The sequence below is a fragment of the Salmo trutta genome, chromosome 16, assembly GCF_901001165.1.
Source record: "Salmo trutta chromosome 16, fSalTru1.1, whole genome shotgun sequence".
Lineage (NCBI taxonomy): Eukaryota > Metazoa > Chordata > Actinopteri > Salmoniformes > Salmonidae > Salmo > Salmo trutta.
The window spans coordinates 41,929,093-41,953,642 of record NC_042972.1 but is presented as its reverse complement, the minus strand read 5'-3'; the positions used below and the strand labels follow the sequence as shown (position 1 = coordinate 41,953,642).

General features: G+C 42.5%; 1 protein-coding gene and 1 long non-coding RNA gene across 3 annotated transcripts in view; one reads left to right on the top strand and one right to left on the bottom strand.

Annotated features, from left to right (window-relative positions):
- The window catches only part of LOC115150769 (A disintegrin and metalloproteinase with thrombospondin motifs 9), a 72,179-nt gene that overhangs the window by 43,128 nt on the left and 4,501 nt on the right, over window positions 1-24,550 (top strand). The window contains exons 29-38 of one of the 2 annotated variants that reach the window (XM_029694430.1): window positions 5,586-5,753; window positions 11,140-11,316; window positions 18,126-18,296; window positions 18,416-18,610; window positions 18,713-18,842; window positions 18,969-19,063; window positions 19,622-19,716; window positions 19,825-19,958; window positions 20,525-20,616; window positions 23,903-24,007. In XM_029694430.1, coding sequence (XP_029550290.1) covers window positions 5,586-5,753; window positions 11,140-11,316; window positions 18,126-18,296; window positions 18,416-18,610; window positions 18,713-18,842; window positions 18,969-19,063; window positions 19,622-19,716; window positions 19,825-19,958; window positions 20,525-20,616; window positions 23,903-24,007 — 1,362 coding nt within the window. The remainder of the gene's footprint in view (window positions 1-5,585; window positions 5,754-11,139; window positions 11,317-18,125; window positions 18,297-18,415; window positions 18,611-18,712; window positions 18,843-18,968; window positions 19,064-19,621; window positions 19,717-19,824; window positions 19,959-20,524; window positions 20,617-23,902; window positions 24,008-24,550) is intronic. The other variant, XM_029694431.1, reaches the window with a different exon arrangement.
- On the bottom strand, window positions 7,670-11,230 carry LOC115150770 (uncharacterized). Its single transcript, XR_003867157.1, has 3 exons — window positions 11,118-11,230; window positions 9,307-9,347; window positions 7,670-8,330 (listed from the first exon to the last, which is right to left on the bottom strand). It is a non-coding gene; the product is annotated as an uncharacterized LOC115150770 (long non-coding RNA).

Here is a 24,550-nt window from a genome sequence, read left to right as displayed (position 1 = left end):
TATATATCATTCTGATGCTAAAGCTTTATTGACCATCATAACTGTAAGAATTCAATTGGTCTTAAAGGGGCAATCTGCAGTTCAAACAATAACAAAGCATCAACCCACCACTGTTTCAGTAAACAGCTGAGGGATGGGGCTGGAGAAATGTAACCACTGTCAAAGTCATAGACAGATCTATGGATGCATGGACTGACCATCCATGTTTTAACCATGTTTTAATACAGTGTTTTGTTTACAATTACATTGTTCACCAACAAAGGGGTGAAACAAGCTTACATATTTAAAAGTAAAAAAACAGATGTAGCAATCGCAGATTGCTCCTTATTAATTATAGAGAAGTTACTAATTATCTTATGTTTCTGCCTTATTTTACAGTCCACTGTTATTTAGTCAGAAATTACGTTGTAAAATGGTAATTACATGGTAATGAACTAATAATTACTTTTTAGTCATGTATGGGCTGGCTAGTTACCAATTATGCTAAATTCTTAAAGAAACAATAGGGTTTCTCAGTAAAGAACAAGTAAACACCAGCTGAAATAGGACTGTAGAATAAGGTGATAGCCATGTTATTTGATATATTATGTGGTTCTTCAAGGTAATAGTCATTTTACCACAGCTTGAAGTCCTGACCCAGATTCCCTCCTTTTTACTAGCACAGACATAAGCACCCAGCCAAACCAGTAGGTCCAAGGCCCACCGCTCAAAAGGTGCTTGATATGAGTGTATTTATGTCTTGTTAGATATGTCTATATATTTGCTTTGTAAATAGTTTATTTTGGTGTGTTCACCAGTGCTCAATACACATGTGAAAATATGCTATGCTCAACCATACCTCACTTAGAACAAACACAACTCAACTAGCCATTAACTTATGATACTTACAATGGTGCTTTTGCAAAACAAGGGAGAAATGAGATGTAAACATTAAAAAAATAACAAAAATAACTTAAGTCACAAACTGTCTACTGTGACATAGAGATATGTATGTAAACACCTGTTGTTTTGAGTCATTTTTCATAATCAATTTTTTGCCCAATTTTTTTTCATGATGAGTTGATTATTGATTATGTAAAAAAAAAATAGTTATGTTAGGTGAAAATGTGTTATAGTTTTTTTTAAAGGTAAAGATAACTTTTGAAGTGTGTTCCATTTATTCACCACCAAACCTGTTTTTGTTGTAGCTGAAAGAGAATGCCCCTTGTCCTAGCATTGTGAACACAGTCAGTACCTGCGACCACAGGGAGAGTTTATAGTGTTCTATATACCTGGAGCTTATCCTCTGAGCCAGTCGTATGTGTCTACCTCATTCTCTATTAACCCCACCCGCCTTTATCTTCTGCTGGAGGGCTGCATTCTCATTCTAATTCATCATGATGTTAAGGCCATCCAAGGATGTTGGCCCTTAGCACAGATCCAGGGTCTGTGTTTTGTTCTACCTCTTAATAGTTGAGTGGAATCGGGGTAGTGAAAGCTGATCTTGGACCTGTGGTTAGGCGTAACCTCTGCCTGGAGCTCACCCAGTCATTCCTAAGGCTAACTGTAACCTCCTGGTAATTAATGTGTGTGCATAAGTTGCAGACATCACACCTTATTTTAAGGGCCTGTTAACACAGCTCTCAAGCATTAAGTGAGTGTATTTCTTACCACACCTTGTTCACTAAAGAAAAACTATCATTTCTAACAATCTCCATATGAGTATTGACAAGGTAGCATAAGGTTTGGGTTGATTATGACAAATCCAATAAGAGTGTGTAACTTTTTACCCTACTTGAAACAACTCCACACGCATTAAGTCTCATTGCAATGTGGAATTGTCGATCATTTGATGTGTAGAATACAACACAGTTGTATTATTTTATCTAGAGCCACAAATTACAGCTGGCTCCTTGTTGGAGTTGATGGTGCATATTTTAGCAGTAAGGCATGATGCATTTACAATGTGTTTGATGATATGAACAGGCTCTTGAAATAAAATACTCTATGCCTCTCATTCCATATGGCAGTATTAGTCTGGGTTTCAAGGACATTTGTGCGTATTTATGTAATTATCTGTATTTATTTCTACTTCATTATAATGTCATGTCAATATTTAATTTTATTTGAACTTGCTGAATTTGTTCGCTCACAGAAAGGTAACTATTAAAGTGAAGTAGAGGTACTATTAAAAAGCAATGTTTCTTTCATTTATATTATTTACCGTAAAAGATAATGTTCACAATTCACGAACCATCACGAACAAGTGCTTATTCTCAAACTAAGTTCCAAAACATCCATTTATACTTATTTCCTTTCTAGTCAGTCCTCTAGCTAGTTTATTTAGCGTGCAGAAACATGTTTTATTGTATGGATCATATGAGAGAAGAGAGACAAGACATCTGCACTCCTGACCTTATCTTAGTTACAGTAGGACTAGTGCTTAGGGGGAAAACTGATACCTACCCTCCGGAACACTTTGTTAAAAATAGTTTTATTAAATGAGATAATTGCCATGAAGAACCACTAACAGTGAAGTGAACACATTCACTTATACTACCACAGGCAACCTTGTAGTCCTGTTAAAAATCTCATCAACATGGCTGTGCTTTAATTACGAAGATTACCTTTAGATTACCGGTTTTGGCTTTACACTAATTACAGTAGGAACATGGAAGTGGAAGTGGTCCATATAGTTAACCAAATCACCTATGGATTAGATAGGAAATTCTCTGCAAGTTATCTCTGCAGAGAACATTACTCAAGCTCTCTAACTGGTGTTTTGAAAGGGGCGTTTTCAGTGAATGAAAATGTACAAATCACTGAGCAATATCTCTGTTGTCTTATGAGGTCAGGGACCCAGTGATCTCTTTGAGCAATTATGATTTTTCTGTCTCTGCGAGAGTTCAATGCCTTTCGTACCAAGGTAAATCTTTATTCTCTGTAACACTGGCTAGAAGGACTCCCATTTACTGTGCTCATTCCTAATGGCTGACATGTTTTTTTGTGCGCCTGACGACACGTTCTCTTCAACTACGTCACCCCCTCATCCGCCTCTCGCCAGTCCCCCCCTTGCCCCTTTTCACTGGCGGGTTGATGACATTGTTCCGATGGCGGGGGGCCAGTGACAGTGACTCAAATGAGAGCCCGTCAGAAAGACAATGCAGGAGTGCATTGGGGGTCAAGGGTCACGTTTGATCTGGGAGGGGCCCCTTCCCTGTACATCTAATCAGCATGGATGGGCTTCTGGGAAAGGGCTGTGATCCCAGGAAAAAAAGCCAGGAAAGCCCTGTTGTCTGTGGGGGCCCGAAAGGCCCTGTCGCCTGGGTTCTTTAGAATTCCAGGACGGAACGCAGGCATCGGAATGTGGTGTATTCTAAGCACAAGTAGTGGTCTGTCAGAGGCACTGTTTTATTTGATACTGTAATAAAAGCATCTGATTGAATGATAAAATAAAATAGTGTCTGAATGCGTGATAGTTGAAAATAGTGTTGTAGATAAAAGGTAGTTTTGTGATGATTACAGTTTACATTGACATGAAAGTATAAATCTCACTCGGAGTATGCTAAAATCAAGTCTAGTTTATTAAATGGTTGGCACGTGGTAGGTTGTAGGCTAAATTCCAGCATGGAACACGCACACTAGCTAACTACATGAAAGGAAGGTGTCTAGTGGATACCCATAGTATTTGTAGATATAGAGAATTGGTTGGTGATTTACTTCCCCAGTGTTGTAATGATTCCGAAGGTAATAGAAAGTTATTGGTGCAGAGCACTATGGCTGGAAAGCTCATTTAAAGAGTATATAAAACCTTGAGGAATGGTCTGACATTTAAAAAGCAGCAGTCTGGCTGCCTGCCCCTCATCGTAAATGCATTTTATTAAATGATTTAAACCTTTGTAAAATGTTATTTCTCCTAAATGGCCCTCCATGACCATGATCGTAGCCTGTGTGTGTACTCTTCGTGTCTACCTCACTCCAAATTCCAAACACCACTGTGACGTCTGCTCATAGGCCAATGGGTGAATCAATAGTATCACATTTTTTATGGTAACTAAAACACCATAGATGGACAATAACTGCACCTTAAAAGTAGAAGTGTGCTGCACGCTCTGAGGCTGTGTTTACTCACACAGGCAGCCCAATTCTGATCTTTGTTCCATTAATTGGTCTTTTCACCAATCAGATCAGCTGTTTTACCAATAATTCTGCAAAATATTAGAATTGCGCTGCCTATGTAAACGCAGCCTCAAGTTGTCATGCAGACTGATATCTGGCCTCAAGTGGTTATTATAAAGGAGAGCTAACTGTAACTGGTGACAGACTCTCACACTGCTGGGCCCCAATAACAGCCTCTCCCAGATGTATGCATGTGGGGAACATCTGGGCGACTAAGTCAGATTGCCTAAATGTAAAAAAACACATACAGTACAGTACTCACATTTAAATGTTCTCCCTTATGTGTATTGAAATTCATTAGAGCAAAGAAATACAGCAAGTAATCACACGTTGTTGGTGTTTTGGCTTCATTTTCTATTTGTTAATGGAACAAACTAACATTCGATGGAAGGTTTCATTTTCAATCAAGTTTATTATATGAAATTGGTGTCTGTGGTTATATATCTAAAACAATTTGTGATTCATCACTGTACAGCATCAATCCCTTAAATTAAATGAATTTAGTAACATATTTGTCATTCCTTGTCATTTTGTGCTTTTTGTTTTAATTTGTTAATATAAAATGAAATGCCTATGATGTATAATAAGCAAATCCGTTCACAGGGCGCTCACCTCTACAGTCATTTCCGGGGGGGGGGGGGGGGGGGGGGGGGGGGGGTGTAACTTCCTCCTTATTGAGCCATTCGTTGTCCTATGGGCTCTGGTGATATTTAGCCCCGCCCTCCCTCTCCTAAATGAGGTGAAAGGTCGTTGTGGGTTCCTGTCCGGCGCGATCCCTCGCTGAGCAGCGCAGTGCGTCATGCTGGGCTACGCACTCGTTCAACCCAGGGCCTGTCGCATCCTATCTGTCCTCACACTCTGAGACGCTTTGATTACCCAACCCCAACCCAACAGCCCCACTGAACTCACAGGCCTGGGAGCGCCTGACTGTGCTGGGGGGTGCTGGTGTGTGGGGTGCCTGCCTGTCAGACAGAGTTAGACCTGGGCCAGCTCAATGAACCTGGATGTGAACGTGGCTGGTGACTGTGTGCTGCTTGGCTCTCATGACTCTACCTTCTGTGGACTTCATCTGTTTAACAGAGGGGCCTCCGCTTCCGTCGAACATTTCTGTACGCTCAGCTTGCATTCACTAAAATCTAAAATGCTATACTGTAGAGATTGTTTTGTGTGTAAATGGCAGTGCATTGGTATCTTAAGTCATGTCAAAGTGCTAAATGTATGTCTCAAACCTATTCACATGAGCTTATGTCCCACCTCATGTTACATACTGTATTTGCTAATGAAAATGTCACTAACCTGTTGTGTACTCTGAAGCCCTGTACATGTGATCTTGTTCTCAAGTAGACTGAAAAACTATTCAAGTGAATGATAAAAGTGTTCTATAAACAATTTATTACGTTTGACCTCCTCTTGACCTCCTGTTGCAGTGCTCTGCCGCCTGTGGTAAAGGAACGAAGAACCGTAAGGTGAGCTGTGTGACCCGATCCGGTCGACCTGTTCCAGAGGACAACTGTAAACACCTGACCCAACCCAGCAAGGAGAGGAGCTGCCGGGGGCGCCGCTGCCCCAAATGGAAGACAGGGAGCTGGGGAGAGGTACTCTTTAAACCTGAAATAAACACTACATGCTACCACCACCAATCACGCTCCCAGTTCAGCACTCATTATTTTTCATTTTAATGCTCATTAACTTGCTGATTCACTGGTGCACTGTGAGGTATGTGTCTGAGTTGGATTTTTTTCTAACATGCATGACTGTCCAGTAATACGTGTTCTGTGGCACCTCAAAATGTGGTCTGTCTTCTGGGTTGTAGCTCATCACTCTGGCAGTTTGAGAGGATCCCATACTGGGCTGCTATCTGGGGCAGTGGGAGGGAGGGATAGCCATGCCTCCACTTTCATCTGGGCTTGGCTGAGGTAGACTTTAGCCAGCATGAAGTTCCCCCTCGCCACGCTCCTTCCCTCCCGCCCGCCTGCCCTCCTATCCTATACCTCCCCAATTAGAAACATGTGTCAGAGGCTCCTCTTCCTCTACCCAGCCAGAGCAGTCTGGTCCCATAGACTAGAAGTAACATAGAAAATGAAAATCCATGACACTCAAATTAGTATGATATGTTACATTTGGTATGGTTACATTATTTTATTTTATTCATTGAACCTTTATTTAACTAGGTAAGTCAGTTAAGAACAAATTCTTATTTACAATGGCGGCCTAGGAACAGTGGGTTAACTGCCTTGTTCAGGGGCAGAACGACAGATATTTTTGATGATTTGTTACGTTTGGTATAGTATGTATTATTTTGTGGATGTAAAATAAATAAATAAAAGCTAGGTGGCTAACGTTAGCTAGGCTAGGGGTTAGAGGTTAAGGTTAGGGTTAGAAGTTAGGTTAAAGGGTTAAGGTTAGTGTTAGGGGAAGGGTTAGCTAACATGCTAAGTAGTAGTTGCAAAGTTGCTTATTAGCTAAAATGCTAAAGTTTTCCGTGATGAGATTCGAACATGCAACCTTTGGGTTGCTAGACGTTTGCGTTATATGTCGACCCATCCACCCCGACCAACCACACTACTTGTGTTTTTGCATTAAGTAACCTTCTGTCTTCTGTCTTTGGGCTCCCGGGTGACATGCATCTCAGTGCTAGAGGCATCACTACAGACCCTGGTTAGATTCCAGGCTGTATCACAACCGGCCGTGATTGGGAGTCCCATAGGGCGGCGCACAATTGGCCCAGCGTCGTCTCGGGTTAGGATTTGGCCGTGGTAGACCGTCATTGTAAATAAGAATTTGTTCTTAACTGACTTGCCTAGTTAAATAAAGGTTACATTTAAAAATGTAAAAAAATACTAGTCACGGATTTTCGTTTACTATGTTATGCCTACCCCTGAGTCCATGTTGGCCTGAGAGACAATCCACTTACCACAGCAGGCCAGACACATTCCCAACAAGCACCTCCCCAGCTGGAGAGCCTGGTGCTCTTTCCCCCTCTATTCCTCTCTGTCTCTTTCTCTTCCTCTCTCTCCACTGATCAGGGCCCCAGAAGAGATACACATCTGCCCTCCATACCTCAGAGGACTTGTTGTCTATCTCAAACAGCTCTATTGCATACATCTCCCTAACAATCGTATTAATATAACCAGGTAACAGCTGATTTCACTGAATGTACTGTACCATAATTATTTAACAGACACTCTATGGTAGCCATGGACCATTTTACAAAATGTAGAAATGCACACCAAAAAAATTACATCCAAAATTGGCAGATAAAGAAAAACAAAAAATAACACTCCACATGTTACCTAACACCTGACATCCTATGCATGTACCCAGTGGTCGAAGGAAAACACTGCTCAAACACCATCTTACATGTAAATGTTTTACATCTTCAACTTTTGAAGATATAGAACTTTCAAAATACAGAAAGTGTCATGCAAAACGCATCATACTGTGACACATTCTGTATTTTGACTGTTATTGAGTGGTATTTGCCTTTAAGCCATAGTGAGTAGTTCCTTCATAAACAATCAGCTTTATTTTGAATGTGATTATGAAATATGACGTTCAAGAAATCATTAGTCATTCGTAATATAGTCTTAAAGATAGACTCAGCGATATGATGTAGATGCAGAAAATAAACACCTTTGTGGGTACATTTCCACAACAACTAAGAGCGTTGATGCATGAGGCTAAACTTCTCCCCTGTTTTGATGCCCTGGCTACCACGCTGTGAACAGCGTTAAGCGAACCCATGCACTTGTCCAGATACTGTGTGTGACTGTGTGAGAGTGAAGTGTTGCATCTCACTCATCTCAATATCTCCGGTGCTGCTCGTGGCAACGTCATTTAGCTGAGTCTACCTTTAAATACTACAATTATGGCATTTCAGACTGGAAATATTCCTTCTTCAAGCAGGTGAACCTAATATGAAAGAAATCCAATGAAAGCTTTTTCAGTAATCACATTTAGTTTTTCTTGTTTTGACAATTAAATGAATACACATTGTTGAAATATAGAGAGGATAGGTAGCATAAAGAGATGGGATGCTTGGGGCTTTTAATGGTTAACATGCAACTAATTTAACAAGGTGATTTCTTACCTCTCGCTCTGTGAGGCTCAGGAGGGTATGGACATCTGGATGTGTTTACTGATCCACACACGCACACACACAGTGCTCTAACCTTTAAGAGCATGTACAGTTGAATGGGTGGTAATAACATGTACACACACACACACAATAATATACACATTAACAGATAGGCAAACTCTCACACACACAATAATATACACATTAACAGATAGACAAACTCACACACACACACAATAATATACACATTAACAGATAGACAAACTCACACACACACACAATAATATACACATTAACAGTCTAGACAAACTCACACACACACAATAATATACACATTAACAGATAGACAAACTCACACACACACAATAATATACATATTAACAGATAGACAAACTCTCACACAAATACTCACTCAAAAACACACCAATAAATGCACTTTATAATCAATTAAGACACTTTATAATCATTTAAGGCATGTGTAATAATGGTCTTCATGTGACATTACCACGTAAAAGCTCCCTTAAGAAAATGCCCTGTTAGCCATTAATGTTGGTGCACAAAACCAATTCAAATGTAAGTACAAACAGTATCAGGATTAACAGTATTGAAAGTGGCTCTTTTTCTTTTAAGACGATAAGCATACACATTAAACATATAAACATGATTAGATTTGCCTTATTAATGTCATTTTATGTTTCTAATACAGTATTTTTAAAAGACCTAGATAGGCCTGCTGAACATGCACAAATGTGAGGAAAACAAGGTAGTAGTGAACATTACATTCTTAGAAAAAAATGGTTCCAAAGGGGTTCTGCGGCTGTCCCCATAGGAGAACCCCTTTCGGTTTCAGGTAGAACCCTTTTTGGTTCCAGTTAGAACTATTTTGGGTTCCATGTAGAACCCACTCTAGAAATGGTTCTACATGACACCTAAAATGGTTTTACCTGGAACTAAACGGGGTTCTTTAAAGGGTTCTCCTATGGGGACAGCCGGAGAAAACTTTTTGGTTCTAGATAGCACCTTTTTTTCTAAGAGTGTACCCACCAACCAATATCATTCTTTCTACTTACATGTTGGGATTTTCCTCCAGATGTATTTCTGTTGTGTGCAGCTGTAGATTAAATTGATTAAATGTTTTACATTTCTTGCATTTTTTAAGTTAAAAAACTGGGTTAAATCAGCAAGACATTATACATTCAAAATGCAATGTCCTCAAGGCAGAGGTTCAAACTTGACTGTCTAGTGGAGAGAAACCCACACCCCCACTCCCTCTTCCTCGCTCCCTCTCTCGAGCTCTTCACAGAGGGTTGAAATCTGCTCTTTAATAACACAGAGGAGTCGGAACACACGTGTGTAAAGAACCCCATCCTGCTGGAGGGTTTTCACTGTGGTTACACTCTGCCCCACTTTTTAAGACACTTTTTTAAATTCTGCAAACACAACCTTGATTCAAGCTTACATTTCTCTTGCACACAAAGTCCTGTGGTTAGATCTTTTGGATCAAAGCTCTAGACCAATACTTTTTGGAATAATACAATATCATGTTATGCAATGATTATGATGTGTTAGCTTTACTTAGAAGTATTGCTGTTGATATTGAGGCAAATTGTAGTGAATGATATTGAATTAAAATTGTAGTGGTACAGCAGTCAAAGGCTTAATAATAAGCTGTGTCCTTCAACCTGAAGCCAGCATGTAATTCTAAGTCAAGTTGTATTACATATAAACCACAGTGGGGTCTGGTGTGAGTCAACAAACAAAATGACAAACCATTTATGCCATTTAACTACGTTTCTACCTGTATCTTTCAAAACATTAGTTTCCCAGGCACATGTAACCGAAGTGCTTTGCTTGTTAGTGTAGTCTCGTGCAGGGACATAACCTAAAATACATGGCCTTCCCTGTAGCTCAGCTGGTAGAGCATGGTGTTTGCAACGCCAGGGTTGTGGGTTTGATTCCCACGGGGGGCCAGTACAAAAATAAAAAAGATGTATGAAATGTATGCATTCACTACTGTAAGTCACTCTGGATAAGAGTGTCTGCTAAATGACTAAAATGTAAATGTAAATAACCTTATTGAAGACCTAAAGACTTATGCTAGCTAACCCAGGTTAAACCAGTGTGTGTGACTGACATCTTTGCTGTGCTGTGCAAAGTAAGGAAGGTGGGTGTAGCGTAGCCTTGACTAGTGCAACCACCTTCCCTGCATGTGGTTCCTGAATTCAATTCCACACAGGTCTAAAATGAGGGTAATAAACATAGAAATGAATAATGAAACTCTACAGAGCATCTTAATCTGAGCAGGACAAGAATCATGCAGCAATAGGAAATGTGAATTATTTTGTGGATTATAATTAACGGGCATTTGTGTAGGGGTTGATACATTTTTCATAAGGGAAAATCGAGGCTGAAATTACAAAGTGGAAAGGATCAACTTCAGAAGGCTTTTTAAACGTCAAATACACTACATGTATGTTAAAGAGTACATAATTTGCATATTTGGTTTCAACAAGTGTATAATTTGAATGTAGGAAGTAGTTGGCTGGACTAGTTGTTCCACTGAGACAGGTGATTAGAAGACTAAAGAGAGCGATGTGACACTTGTATCGCCATATACGATCCTTTGAGGTTATACCAATTGCAGAGATAAGAATAACAGTGCGTCTAATCATTTTTGTTTGAATTACATTGAGTTCAATAATGCATGATTCATTGAAATTCTGCTTCCTGTGCTTTTTATTGTCAATTAAAATTCCGAAAAATAATAGTTCATTTATAAAAAAAAAATATCACACATTGATTTCATTTTTACAGTCAACTTGTACACATCACAATCACGTAAATATCAGACGTGTAGAGAATCGTTTTTAATACATCTTACCTTCTGTCCTGTTCTGTTTCAGTGCTCAGCGTCATGTGGCAATGGAATACAAGAGCGGGAAGTTTTCTGTGAGGTTGGAAACCGGCGCAGCCCGGAGGAGACTGAATGCCCCCCATCCTCCCGCCCGGCCTCCAGCCAGACCTGCCGGGTCACTGACTGCCCCTCTCCGTACCGGTGGAGCAAGGGAGAGTGGCAATCGGTAAGTGCAGCCTCTCGGGATAACACCATTTGCATGTTCTCCGAAATAAACAAACAGCGTGCGCATCGGCGTGTCCATTCAGTTGGCGCGTGGATATTTCGCGCACTGCAGTTTCAAGCGAGGTGTAGGGCAGCTGACAGACAGAGTGGGACCTCACGCTCGTCCCAGAGACATTCGCTGTCAGGAGGGGGCTGAGGGAGCTCCAGAGCGCGCAGAGGCGCGTGTGTATCGAATTACTTTTGTGCCTTTAATGTCAAGCAAACCTTTTTAATTGGAGAACAACATTCTTACTATTGCAAAACAAAATAATGATTTGGAAAACAAAACATTAACCAAAAGTTTTGAGAGCAAAATAAATATAGCAAGGAAATCATTTTGAAAGGCAAGAACAAATTAATTGTAAAAACATTTATGCAAAAAAAAAAAACATTTTTAGAGAAACATTTTCAGTGATAACTTTCCTCTTTGCTTGCAATTTAAAAATAATCTTTGGTTAACTTACCCTGCCATTTGCTTTCTCTGCCTTTTTTTGCTTTTGCCAAGTTTTGCCACATTCATTCCCTGTACATGGGGTTTAGAGGGAGGCATAGATGATGCGTCTCTATTGGTCAACCTTTTTTGGAGTGACAGTTCATCCTCATTTGTGACCACTGCCTTATTATGTAGCAACATTTGAAATTGTGTTTTTTTACATTGAATAAAAGTAGAGACTCAGTGATAGAAAATGTTATACCATACATAGCAGTTGAGGAACAATGGGAAAGTAATTATTCTTTGAAAGTTGATCAATTTGTAACCACACTTTTGAGAAAATGGCCCTTGAATGTTTTGGTACACCTACTGGAGAGCTCTTCTTTGTCTACACCCATTCAGCATCGTTCACACCCTCTTAAGCCTTAGCTCAACCCATCTCTTTAATGATTCACATGTGACGCCATGTACTAAACTGAGTGAGTAGTTTAGTAAACAACCAAAGATTTCAAGACTTAAAGTTGTAAAAGTAGTAGCCTACAATAAGGAAAAACTCCAGGTAAAAATACACTTTATCTAGTCCTTGGCCTTATAACGACACAGGGCGAGACCCAGATGCAGACACTGGAGGCAGATGATTCGAGTCTCTGATATTTATTGAAAAACAAGGGGCAGGCAAGAGGCAGATCAAGGACAAGCAGAAGTTCATAAACCAGATCAGAGTCCAAAAGGTACTGGGCGGCAGGCAGGCTCATGGTCAGGGCAGGCTGAATGGTCAGGCAGGCGGGTACAGTGTCAGGGCAGGCAAAGAGTCAGAACCGGGAGGACTAGAAAAACAGAGACTAGGTAAAACAGGAGCATGGAAAAAACACGCTGGTTGACTTGACATGTCCTGGTACTCTGCGGGAATGGCAGAGAAATCCGAGGTTTTACCTAAACCCGTAGGAGGACAGCCCGGGGGAGGCAGCGCCGCCTTAAGGCAATATGAGTGGAAGAATGGGCTCTAGCCCAGGATAGAACCAGTGGTCCAGTCAATAACGGGGTTGTGCCTCTGGAGCCATGAAAATCCAGAGGGAGAATCTGTATGGACTTACTGTGATTGCCTGATACCCGCAGGTTAGTGGGAACTGTGCTGTGCGTGACTCTGCCAATGGAGTGTCCGTCCAGTGCTCTGGTGTCCATGGGAACAGAGAGGAGTTGTGAGGAGATACCTAGGTTAAATACCGTGTGGCTCAGTTGGTAGAGCATGGTGTTTGCAACGCCAGGGTTGTGCGTTCGATTCCCACGGGGGGCCAGTACGGAGGAAAAATGTATGAAATGTATGCATTCACTACTGTAAGTCGCTCTGGATAAGAGCGTCTGCTAAATGACTAAAATGTAAATGTAAATACCAGAGTAGCGTCCATAAAACTCTCATCAGACCCAGAGTCAATGAGCACCCGGAGAGATTTAGACCACAGAGAGTTTAGAGTCACCCCACAGCAGGATAACACGAAAAGGAATACAAAGAATGGGAGTTAGAGAACTCCCAGTCTGGCCCACCAGTGTACATGTACCTACTGATGAGCCTGGTCTTTTACTGGGCAGGTGGCTATGAATAATGGGAGTTAGAGAACTCCCAGTCTGGCCCACCAGTGTACATGTACCTACTGATGAGCCTGGTCTTTTACTGGGCAGGTGGCTATGAATAATGGGAGTTAGAGAACTCCCAGTCTGGCCCACCAGTGTACATGTACCTACTGATGAGCCTGGTCTTTTACTGGGCAGGTGGCTATGAATAATGGGAGTTAGAGAACTCCCAGTCTGGCCCACCAGTGTACATGTACCTACTGATGAGCCTGGTCTTTTACTGGGCAGGTGGCTATGAATAATGGGAGTTAGAGAACTCCCAGTCTGGCCCACCAGTGTACATGTACCTACTGATGAGCCTGGTCTTTTACTGGGCAGGTGGCTATGTAATGCCCCGCAGCACCACAATACAGACAACTGTTGGAGCTCAGCCTACGTGAACATTCCTTAGGCGATAATCTAGCTCTGCCCAGTTGCGTGGGCTCCAGAGTGAACGAGTCGCCCGTCCTTGATGATTCCCGAGGGATCTCGGGTGGCTTCGGCTCCTCTCGGAAGAACAGTCGTCGGGGACTTCTGGGGAGCGTTGCTGCACAGCTATTTTCAGGTCTCTCCAGAGATGTTCGATCGGGTTCAAGTCCGGGCTCTGTCTGGGCCACTCATGGACATTCAGAGACTTGTCTCAAAGCCACTCTTGCGTTGTCTTGGCTGTGTGCTTAGTGTCGTTGTCCTGTTGGAAGGTGACCCTTCGCCCCAGTCTGAGGTCCTGACCGCTCTGGAGCAGGTTTTCATCAAGGATCACTCTGTACTTTGGTCTGTTCCCTGCCTCTGAAAAACATCCCCACAGCATGATGCTGCCACCACCATGCTTCACTGTAGGGATAGTGCCAGGTTTCCTCCAGACATGACACTTGGCATTCAGGCCAAAGAGTTTAATCTTGGTTTAATCAGACCAGAGAATCTTGTTTCTCATGGTCTGAGAGTCCTTTAGGTGCCCTTTGGCAAACTCCAAGCGGGCTGTCATGTGCCTTTTACTGAGGAGGGGCTTCCGTCTGGCCACTCTAACATAAAGGTCTGATTGGTGGAGTGCTGCAGAGATGTTTGTCCTTCTGGATTGTTCTCCCATTTCCACAGAGGAACTCGGTCACCTACCTGACCAAGGCCCTACTCCCCAGATTGCTCAGTTTGACCGGGCAGCCAGCTCTAGGAAGAGTCTTGGTTGTTTCAAACTTATTCCATTTAAGAATGATGGAGGCCACTCTGTTCTTAGGGACCTTCAATGCTACAGACATGTTTTGGTACCCTTCCCCAGATCTGTGGCTCGACACAATCCTGTCTCAGATCTCTACGGACAATTCCTTCTACCTCATGGCTTGGTTTTTGCTCTGACATGTACTGTCAACTGTGAGACCTTATAGACAGGTGTGTGCCTTTCCAAATCATGTCCAATCAATTTAATTTACTACAGGTGGAGTTGTAGAAACATCTCAAGTTGTATAAGGATGATCAATGGAAACAGGATGCACCTGAGCTCAATTTCGAGTCTCATAGCAAAGGGTCTGATACTTATGTAAATAAGGTATTTCTGTTTTTATCAGGATGTAACATTACTTTTAGGTCAAACCAAATTGAAACTGCCTGTGAGTAGAATCAGTGCCAAGTAAAGACTTGTAATGACTTGCAACCATAGAGTAAAATACTATTTACGTGATCTACCTCTATGCTTGCAACCTCTACCTACTATCTATCCAAGTAGTAGCAGACCTAATATAGGATAACTATTATCAGCAGGTATGATGAACTCCATGAGGATTAGCTCCTACATTTGCTCACTACTGAGTGAAAATGCCCTCCACTGTTGTCCGCCACCACTCTTATCCAGCCACATCTGGAACTACTAAACAGATAGACAGTCAGGCAGGCAGACAGGAGAGACAGATGGACACACACACACACACACACACACACACACACACACACACACACACACACACTCACTCACAGCCAGTGTGAGAGCCAGGCCGCAAAAAAATAAACAAATGCTAAACCAAATTGTCTACAGTACATGTACCGTGTACTCTAATTAAAAGCTTTCAGATAGTAGTGCCCTAGCTCTTGAAAACCCAAGGCCATACAGCACTGGAGTCCCCTAGTAGTGCCCTTGTTCTTGAACAGCCACATACCACTAGAGTAACTTCAGTGCATCATATCTTGCTTGCTGGCTGTGATAGAAATGATTTAATCATGCTAGTTAGCTAGCTTGCAAATTGTTTCAATATATTTTCTAAATGTGAAATTACAAGACACAAAAGACACCTAAGTGTGTTTCCCGATGTCCTCATTAATGTAAAGTTAATGCTGTCTAGCTAGGCTAGTCAGTCCCAGTGACTAGCTAGTAGCCACTTAGCCCTTTTTATCCAAAATGGAAATAAATAAAAAACAATCATGCTTTTTCATACACTAGCTCGCTAGTTAGCAGAAAACACTTTTGCCTCTCAGCATTGCCAGCTAGCTAGGTAGCTATCTAACATAGCTGTACTGGCCATTGTTTTAAGCTGCTAACTTTAGCTGGGATTTAAAAAATGAGGTTGAACTTTCACTCCAAAACAGGTTGACCAATAGATACACATCATCTATGCCTCCCTCTAAACCCACCTACACGGAATGATATGCCAAAACTTTTCAAATGCAAAAAAAGGCAGAGAAAGCAAATGGCAGAGTAGCTTAAACAAATATATAAAAGGTTGCAGGCAAAGAGGGAAGCGTTTCACTGAAAATGTTGTTTTTTTTGCGTTCATTTACAATTCCTTTGTCTTGCTTTTCAAAAAGATTTCCTTGCAATATTATTCATTTTACTCTCAATATTTTTGGGTTCATGTTTTTGCTTTCAATATCAGTATTTTTGTTTGCTGTAATAAGAATTTCGTTCTCAAATTCAAAAGGTTTGCTTGATACTAAAGGCACAAAAGTTAATCCATATGTGTGAGAGCAGTGCCTGTGATAGAAATCAGATGACTCCCTTTCTCTCATATTCCCCCTGCAGGATTCAACTCCTTTACAAATACAGTAGGCCCATAGAGCTGAAAACATACTGGATACGAGCTTCAGAGGCACACTGTGTTTCAACTTCTCAAGAAATGTTTTATTGAACATAGTACCTCAACCCAATCTGATCTTGTCAACTAATTTTCTTTAGGTAAGATAGGCCCATGATCGGCAAGTTATCAAACACTGCTTTCAGGCTATGTTGGTTGGGGGTAGTATTTTTGTTCAGGAAGCCTTAAATCTAGGTCAACAAGCAGCATGAAATCACTGCACTCAGAGGAGAGTGTAGCCTAATTAGTCGAGAGAGCTCGGCACCCCCTCACGCTGCAAACAGCTGGAGGTAATTATGGCAGTTCACCTCCTGCTGCTGTGGGACGTTTGGCGGGTCAAGTTCAGTCTCGAAAACTCGACCCTAAGCAGTTACTGTTGCCTAGGGTAGGGTTTTCGAGACTAGGTCATGTTGCCTCACCTAAAGTTCCAGATGCGGGAATTTCTTGTGCCTTTCTAGTCTGTTTAGCCACTTTTATACTTCAATATGCTTCATCCACATCTAAAAGAATTGTATAGGTAGAGGGCCTACAGCAAGCAATAGCTCAAACATGTGCTCTGACAGCTAGACACGTTCATTTCCGCCATATCCTATCCTTTTTAGGCCTAGTGCTTAAGTGGGCTATGGGTAGGGCCTGGTTTCTGGACCAGCCGATATAGCCAGTTAACCCGAGAGCTTGAGGAAAGGGTTTAGTGGAAATCTGTTGTTTATTTTTCTCACCATATATTGTAATAACATAGGCTATGCCACTCATTCTAATAACTAGGAGTTCTAATATATCATTCTATGAGCTAGGCTATGTTTCTCTGTCCTTCTGTCCAATATAGGTATTTGTAAGTATAGGCTACTTTGAGCTGTTCAAGTAATAATTTTATAATACCACATTTAGAATGTTTTTATATTAGCCCAAACTCAAGTCACACCATGGCTGCTCAGCTCACAACAACAATTCCAGGTATTTTAGTTGTTTGACAGCGTTGGACCCATAAGGTAGATGAAGACCAGCTGGAGTGCATTCGTAAGAGCTGAGGTGTTTCTGACGCAAGGCAAGGCCTCTCTAAGCCCTTCCAAAAAAGCTTGTAGCTTGGATTACCACCATAACACAGTCCCACAGCGTCACAACACATACTAGATACATCTGGATATAGAGAACCAGGGTGACGGCCTGAGACTTCACTCAGCTTCAGTCAGTCCGGACTATAAACACATCACAACTGCTGTTAAGTCCATAGCACACTGCCATCATGTTATTTAGTCAATTCTCACGCTTCATCCAGCATATTTGTCCAAGACTGTGTCAGATCAACAAGGTCACATACTGTAAGAAGTCTTACAGAAAGTCAAAAGAACGTGTTGAAATTGTGCAAATCCTAGTGTTGTAGTATTACCGTTAGTGGTCAGGCTCAGTAATGTTTTCCGCCTCCTATCTCCTGTTTTGATATCCGTATTTGATGTAGGTAAGGGTCTTAGATCAAACATAAAATAAATCTGTACATAAATCACCTTGACATTTGGAACCAACCTTTTGCTGGTGCTGAAAACAAACCCTAACCCCACCCCTTCAGTCTTTTCAACTCTGAAGACTCAGACAAGGGCTATGGGAAGGATCTTGTGGTTGTTTTTGACGACATTAACTTTGTTTTTCTCATTGTTTGTGATGTTCCCGCTTCCATTCCAGTGTAGTAAGTCGTGTGGGTCGGGCCACCGGCGTCGAGCGGTGCTGTGTATGGACCAGACAGGGGAGGAGGTCCATGAGATGTTCTGTGTGGATCAGAGAAGGCCAGATGACTCTGAGAGCTGTAATTCCCACGTCTGTGAGTTCATCTGGATCACAGGGGACTGGACAGAGGTGAGAGTCAATGAATGGGCCTGTTTCACTTTAATAATGTTATCTAACATTACTGTCCTACCTGATCGTGCTTGATTGCAGTGTTGTTATCTTATCGCATTTTCTCTCTCCCGTGGCAGTGCTCGGCCAGCTGTGGACAGGGATACCACAGACGCCTAGTCTCCTGCAGTGAGGTGCATGCTGGGAATGATAACTATGAGTATGGGCATCAGTCTTTGTCCAACTGCCCTGGGACCCCCCCTGAGAGCTACATGCCGTGTAGCCAAGGCCCCTGTCCTCCAACACACGAGTGGAGAGTTGGAGTCTGGGGACCTGTGAGTGGCTTCCTGTCTCTATGTATTATCAGTGTTACAGTATGTTTAGTGCTTTTTTCATCCTGGCAGGCTCCCTTACACCTGCTCTTCTCTCCCCCTCAGTGTTCAGTAAGCTGTGGAGGTGGGGTGATGGAGAGGACAGTGCAGTGTGCGTCTACTGAGCGACAAGGCAGTGACAGTTGTCCCTCAGACACTAAACCAGAAGCCAGCAAGGTCTGCAGCAGCCCTGCCTGTGAGTAGACATACAGTAGCCTCAGCCTCCACAGACTCCATAACTCCTGTTATACTGTATATGTGTGATAAACCTCTATACCATAGCTATACCTCTCCTAAATATGTCCTTTGTTCTCTCTCTTAGGCCATCTGCCCACTAGCTGCAGTGACGTCCAGAGTCTGTCTGGCGTCCAGCCTGATGGTGAACAGTTTCTCAACGTACAAGGAAAAGCACTCAAAGTAAGACTATGATATCATCTTTCTTATTAAGTGCACTGTGCACCGTTTTATAACATTTTATATAGTGATTACTGACTTATTTTGCAAATGGAAATGGTAAATGAATAGAGAGAGTATCTATGCCAATGTCAGTCAACAAAAATCCTGTTGGCCAGTGATCATACTTGGCTTTACTGTCTGGTATAGTCTCACTGACAGCTGCAATACATTAGAAAATGATTGAAACTGAAGGGAAGTTCTTTAGACTGTCTGTCTGTCTGTCTGGTTGGCTGTCTGTCTGTCTGTCTGTCTGTCTGTCTGTCTGTCTGTCTGTCTGTCTGTCTGTCTGTCTGTCTGTCTGTCTGTCTGTCTGTCTGTCTGTCTGTCTGTCTGTCTGTCTGTCTGTCTGTCTGGTTGGCTGTCTGTCTGGTTGTCTGGCTTTCTGGCTGTCCATTTGAGAACCAGGCCAACCCAGGTCAGGTTTAGAAATAGCGTGTGTCGTCCTGAAGAGGTTTTGATTTTAATTTCTGGGCTCGTTCCTCACTCCTTCCTCCTTCTCCACCTCCTCTTTTTCCTCAGGTCTACTGTGCAGGAATGCAGACTGACAGGCCGCGGGAGTACATCACCTTGACGACCGGAGAGGGAGAGAACTACTCTGAAGTCTTTGGCTTCAGGTAAAGCAACCTATGGGGCTGTGGATTACTTCATTTATCATCATGTAACACTGTCAAAAGTGTGGAGGACACATTTTCTATGAACTTGGTTGCTCTTTTTCTCTTCAGACTGATAGACCCCACACAGTGCCCTTCTAACGGGACCAGGAGAGAGGACTGTGAGTGTAGGAGAGACTACACCGCTGCTGGCCTCTCCACCTTCACCAGAGTACGACTGGACCTCAGCAAGATGCACATCATCAGTGAGTGGGCCAGAACCAGCTGCAGGACACATTCAGCAAGGCCACATAGACTAGCCTACCAATTATAGAAACACACACACACACACACACACACACACTACATCAGATTTCATTACACTAACCTGAATGTCAATGCTAACCAGCTAGTGTCAGAGTACCATGCTTGACTCCCCCAACATGCTTGGAAGTCAGAGCCTCCTCCCCACTTCTCTCTATCCTCACATAGACATTTCATTAAGTCCAAGCAGAGTGGGGTTAATGGGATCAAGATGTCTTTTAGGAGCACACAATTAAAGGGCCTTAGGGGATTTGTTTAAATTGCACTAAGTAGATGGAATTATACTGATATTGCCATTATGGTGACCCCTAAAAGCAAGACTGGATTCAGGTTATATGAAAGTGTACTCATTTTGGAAGATGCAGGCTGTTCTTTTGATGTTATGTGAGCTGTCGTAGCAATGCTGACCAGTCAAACAGACCGAGCTATGTTCCCGATTCATTTTTCACCAAGCTTCTGTCATGTTTACTAATATGTCCTGCCATTGTTTCTCTCTCTTGTCGTTCAGCCATAGACTGGCAGTTTGCTTTCACACGCGACGGCCACAGAGTTCCCTTTGCCACAGCTGGAGACTGCTACAGCGCTGCCCGGTGTCCACAGGTAAGAACTGCATGGCCAGGGAGCCACTGGGAGTGAACTAGTGCAGAATAAAAAGGTTTGACTCAAGTCTTCACTAGGGCGTGAGTTCTGAGGTTAGGACTAAGGACTTGTATGGACTTAACTAGTCTTGGTTCATCTTGTTTACCAGCTGTGTCTTCGGTAGTGTGTCTGACCGTATAATTGTGCTGTTGAGTTCAATGTGTGCTTAGTTCCAGCAGAGCCTAATGCTCAAGAGGTTAGTCAGATGCTGAGTGTGGTGATACTGTGAACAGAGAGAGCAGGGGTGTATTCTGTGAGTGGGGACAGAGCAGAGCAGACACACATGGCCTGAGGACAGAGAGGCCCGTCTGTCTGAGGGGAGATTTGGAAACACTCCCTGCCTGTGCCAGTGTCTGCAGATCAGATCCTGTTAGTCTGTGAGAGGAGACGGCTGACACACACACACACACACACACACACACACACACACACACACACACACACACACACACACACACACACACACCAAGCCCTGGTAAACACACACCAAATACACCCTGTCTACAGCTGGCAAACCGACACACCATGTGCTATCCCTCTACACTCTCTCCCCTCACCACAGATGCTGTATGTGAGACTGTATTAGCCCCATGTCTCTCTGGTGTTGTGCAACGTCTCCCTCATCTGGGGTCTGCCCTCATATCAGAGACAGGGGAGTGTGTGAGGTACAGGAGCAAATGGAATGGCACCAAGCGCATGGAGACCATGTATTTGATGTATTTGATACCATTCCACCTATTCCACTCCAGCCATTACCATGAGCCTGTCCTCCCCAATTAATGTGCCACCAACCTCCTGTGGTGTGAGGGAGTGCACCGGTACAAGGCTGTGGAGGGTGTCTCTGTATGTGTGTGCTATCATGCGTGTATGTATCTATGTGTACACGTGTGTGTGTGAGCACAAGCTCCAGCCAGTGCATGAAGAAGGGGTTCTACTGTATGTGTATATGTCACCTTTCCCACAGTCCCATCCAGCTCCCAATGTGCAGCACGTTCAGTGTCTTCAGAAAGTATTCTCACCCCTGGACTTTTTTCACATTTTGTTGGGTTGCAGCCTGAATATAAAATGGATTCAATTGAGATTTTGTGTCACTGGCCTACACACAATACCCCATAATGTCAAAGTGCAATTATGTTTTGAGACATTTTTGTTCATGAATAAAAAATGATAAGCTGAAATGTCTTGAGTCAATAAGTATTCAACTCCTATGTTATGGCAAGTCTAAATTAGTTCAGGTTTAAAATGTCTTAACAAGTCACAAGTTGCATGGACTCGCTCTGTGTGCAATAATAGTGTTTAACATCATTTTTGAATGACTACCTCATCTCTGTACCCCTCACATACAATTAGCTGTAGGGTCTTTCAGTCACGCAGTGAACACAGATTCAACCACAAAGACCAGGGAGGTTTTCCAATGCCTCACAAAGAAGGGCACCTATTGGTAGATGGGTAAAAAAGAAAATAACTAGACATTGAACATCCCTTTGAGCATGGTGAATTTATGCATTACAATTTGGATGGTGTATCAATACACCCAGTCACTACAAAGATACAGGCGTCCTTCCTAACTCAGTTGCCAGACAGGAAGGAAACCGCTCAGGGATTTCACCATGAGGCCAATAGTGACTTTAAAACATTTACAGAGGTTAATGGCTGTGATAGGAGAAAACTGAGGATGGATCAACAACGTTGTTATTCCACAATACTAACCTAATTGACAGTGTTTGCAATAAGGCACTAAAGTAAAACTACAAATATGTGGCAAAGAAATTATGTTTATGTCCTGAATACAAACCGTTATGTTTGGGGCAAATACAACACATCACCAGAGTACCAGTCTTCATATTTTCAAGCATGGTGGTGGCTGCGTCATGTTATGGGTATGCTTGTCATCGGCAAGGACTATGGAGTTTTTTTTAGGATAAAAACAAATTGTATACAGCTAAGCACAGGAAAAATCCTAGAGGAAAACCTGGTTCAGTCTGCTTTCCAACAGACGCTGGGAGATGAATTCATCTTTCAGCAGGACAATAACCTAAAACACAAGGCCAAATATACACTGGAGTTACTTACCAAGACGACATTGAATGTTGCTGAGTGGTCTAGTTACGGTTTTGACTTAGGTGTGCAAATCTCGTAGAGAGTTACCCAGAAAGACTCACAGCTGTAAACCCTGCCAAAGGTGATTCTAACATGTATTGACTCAGGGGTGTGAATACTAATGTAAATGAGATATTTCTCTATTGCCTTCTCAATAAATTTGCAAAAATCTCAGATTTTTTTTTTATTCACTTTGTCATTATGGGGTATAGTGTGTAGATGATAGAGAAAAAAACATATTTAATGAATTTTGAATTCAGGCTGTAACACAACAAAATATGTCATAAGTCAAGGGGTATGAATACTTTCTGATTGCACTGTATGATTTGTCTCCAGAGTGTCGCAGACTGCAGTCCTACATCCTTCAAAGACACCGGTTCACCTGCTTTCCCCTCACTTTTCCTCCCCTCTTCGGAGTCATTTCAGGAGATGTGTTTCCAATGACCCAAAAAGACCCCAATGAAAGCTATTTGCCAAAACATGTTGGCTTTGATAAGTTAATAAAGAAACATTCTATTGTTTGCCAAGAGTTAGTGAACATGTTTTTCATTTCCATCAACACAACACACCACTTATCCACGCATTTAAATTAGCCATACACTACACCAGGGTTTCCCAAACTCGGTCCTTGGGCCCCCCCTGGGGGACCGTTGTGGTTTTTGCCCTAGCACTACACAGCTGATTCAAATAACCAACTAATCCCCATTATTTGATCATTTGAATAACTTGTGTAGTGTTAGGGCAAAAAACTAAATGTGCACCCCTTGCGGTCCAGAGGATTGAGTTTGGGAAACGCTGCACTACACCATGCTCTGTAAACTTGACAAATATTTATGCTTCCATACGAGAGTTTCAAGAGACACTCAACTGTAGACGCTTACCTCTGGCTGAATGATCTACCCCCCTCTGTTTATAGCTGTTGGTACCGTAAAACGTCTGGTATTTGTCACTGGGTTTTGTCTGGCTTATATCAGCTGGGCTTTGATGAAACCTAAATAAAGCTGCTGCATGTTAGTGAACTGCCCTCTACTGCTTTCTGTGGTTGGTGTGGTGGGGGTGCTGATATCTCCCCCTCTCTCTCTCGCTCTCTCTCTCATTTTCTCTTTCTCTTCTTCCCTCCCTCCTCCCTACTTCTATGTTTCCTCAGGGTCGATTCAGCATCAACCTCTCAGGGACAGGCTTCCAGCTAGCTGAGGAAACCAAGTGGATCTCCCAAGGAAACTACGCAGTTGCTGATATACACAAATCCCAGGTAACAATATGATGCACATTCACATAGCCTCACGGACGGAGTGATTTAGATTAGTGTCTTATATTCACATTCCTGGTTTCAGACAACGTCATTCTCCACTTTCCCTCCTTTCTTCTCTCCCTGCCACCCTACCTCTCTCCATCCTTCCCTCCCTCCCTCCTTTCCTCTTGGCTTCAGAGGTGCCTCTGCTCTGGGCATTAGCCCAAGTGGACTCTGTATCCCAGACTCCCCTGGTGCCTTAATGCTGTTTTTCGACTGTAACACTAGTGCAGGGATCATCAACTAGATTCAGCATCGGGACTATTTTCCATAGCTAATTCTAACAGTGAGGACTTGTGAATAGCAGAGGCAACAACCTCTGCATAATCAAAACAGTTGCTTGGTGAGAAGGTGTTGAAGTTCACAGTTAGCCACTGTTATTTAAATGAAAAATGAAAAGTACCAGAGGCCTGGCTTTGGCCCCAAGTGAGTGCAGGTCCGCTGGAACCATGGCCGAATGAGACAAAGGGGCTGGCCTGCGTAGATGGAAAGAGAAAAGTCTGA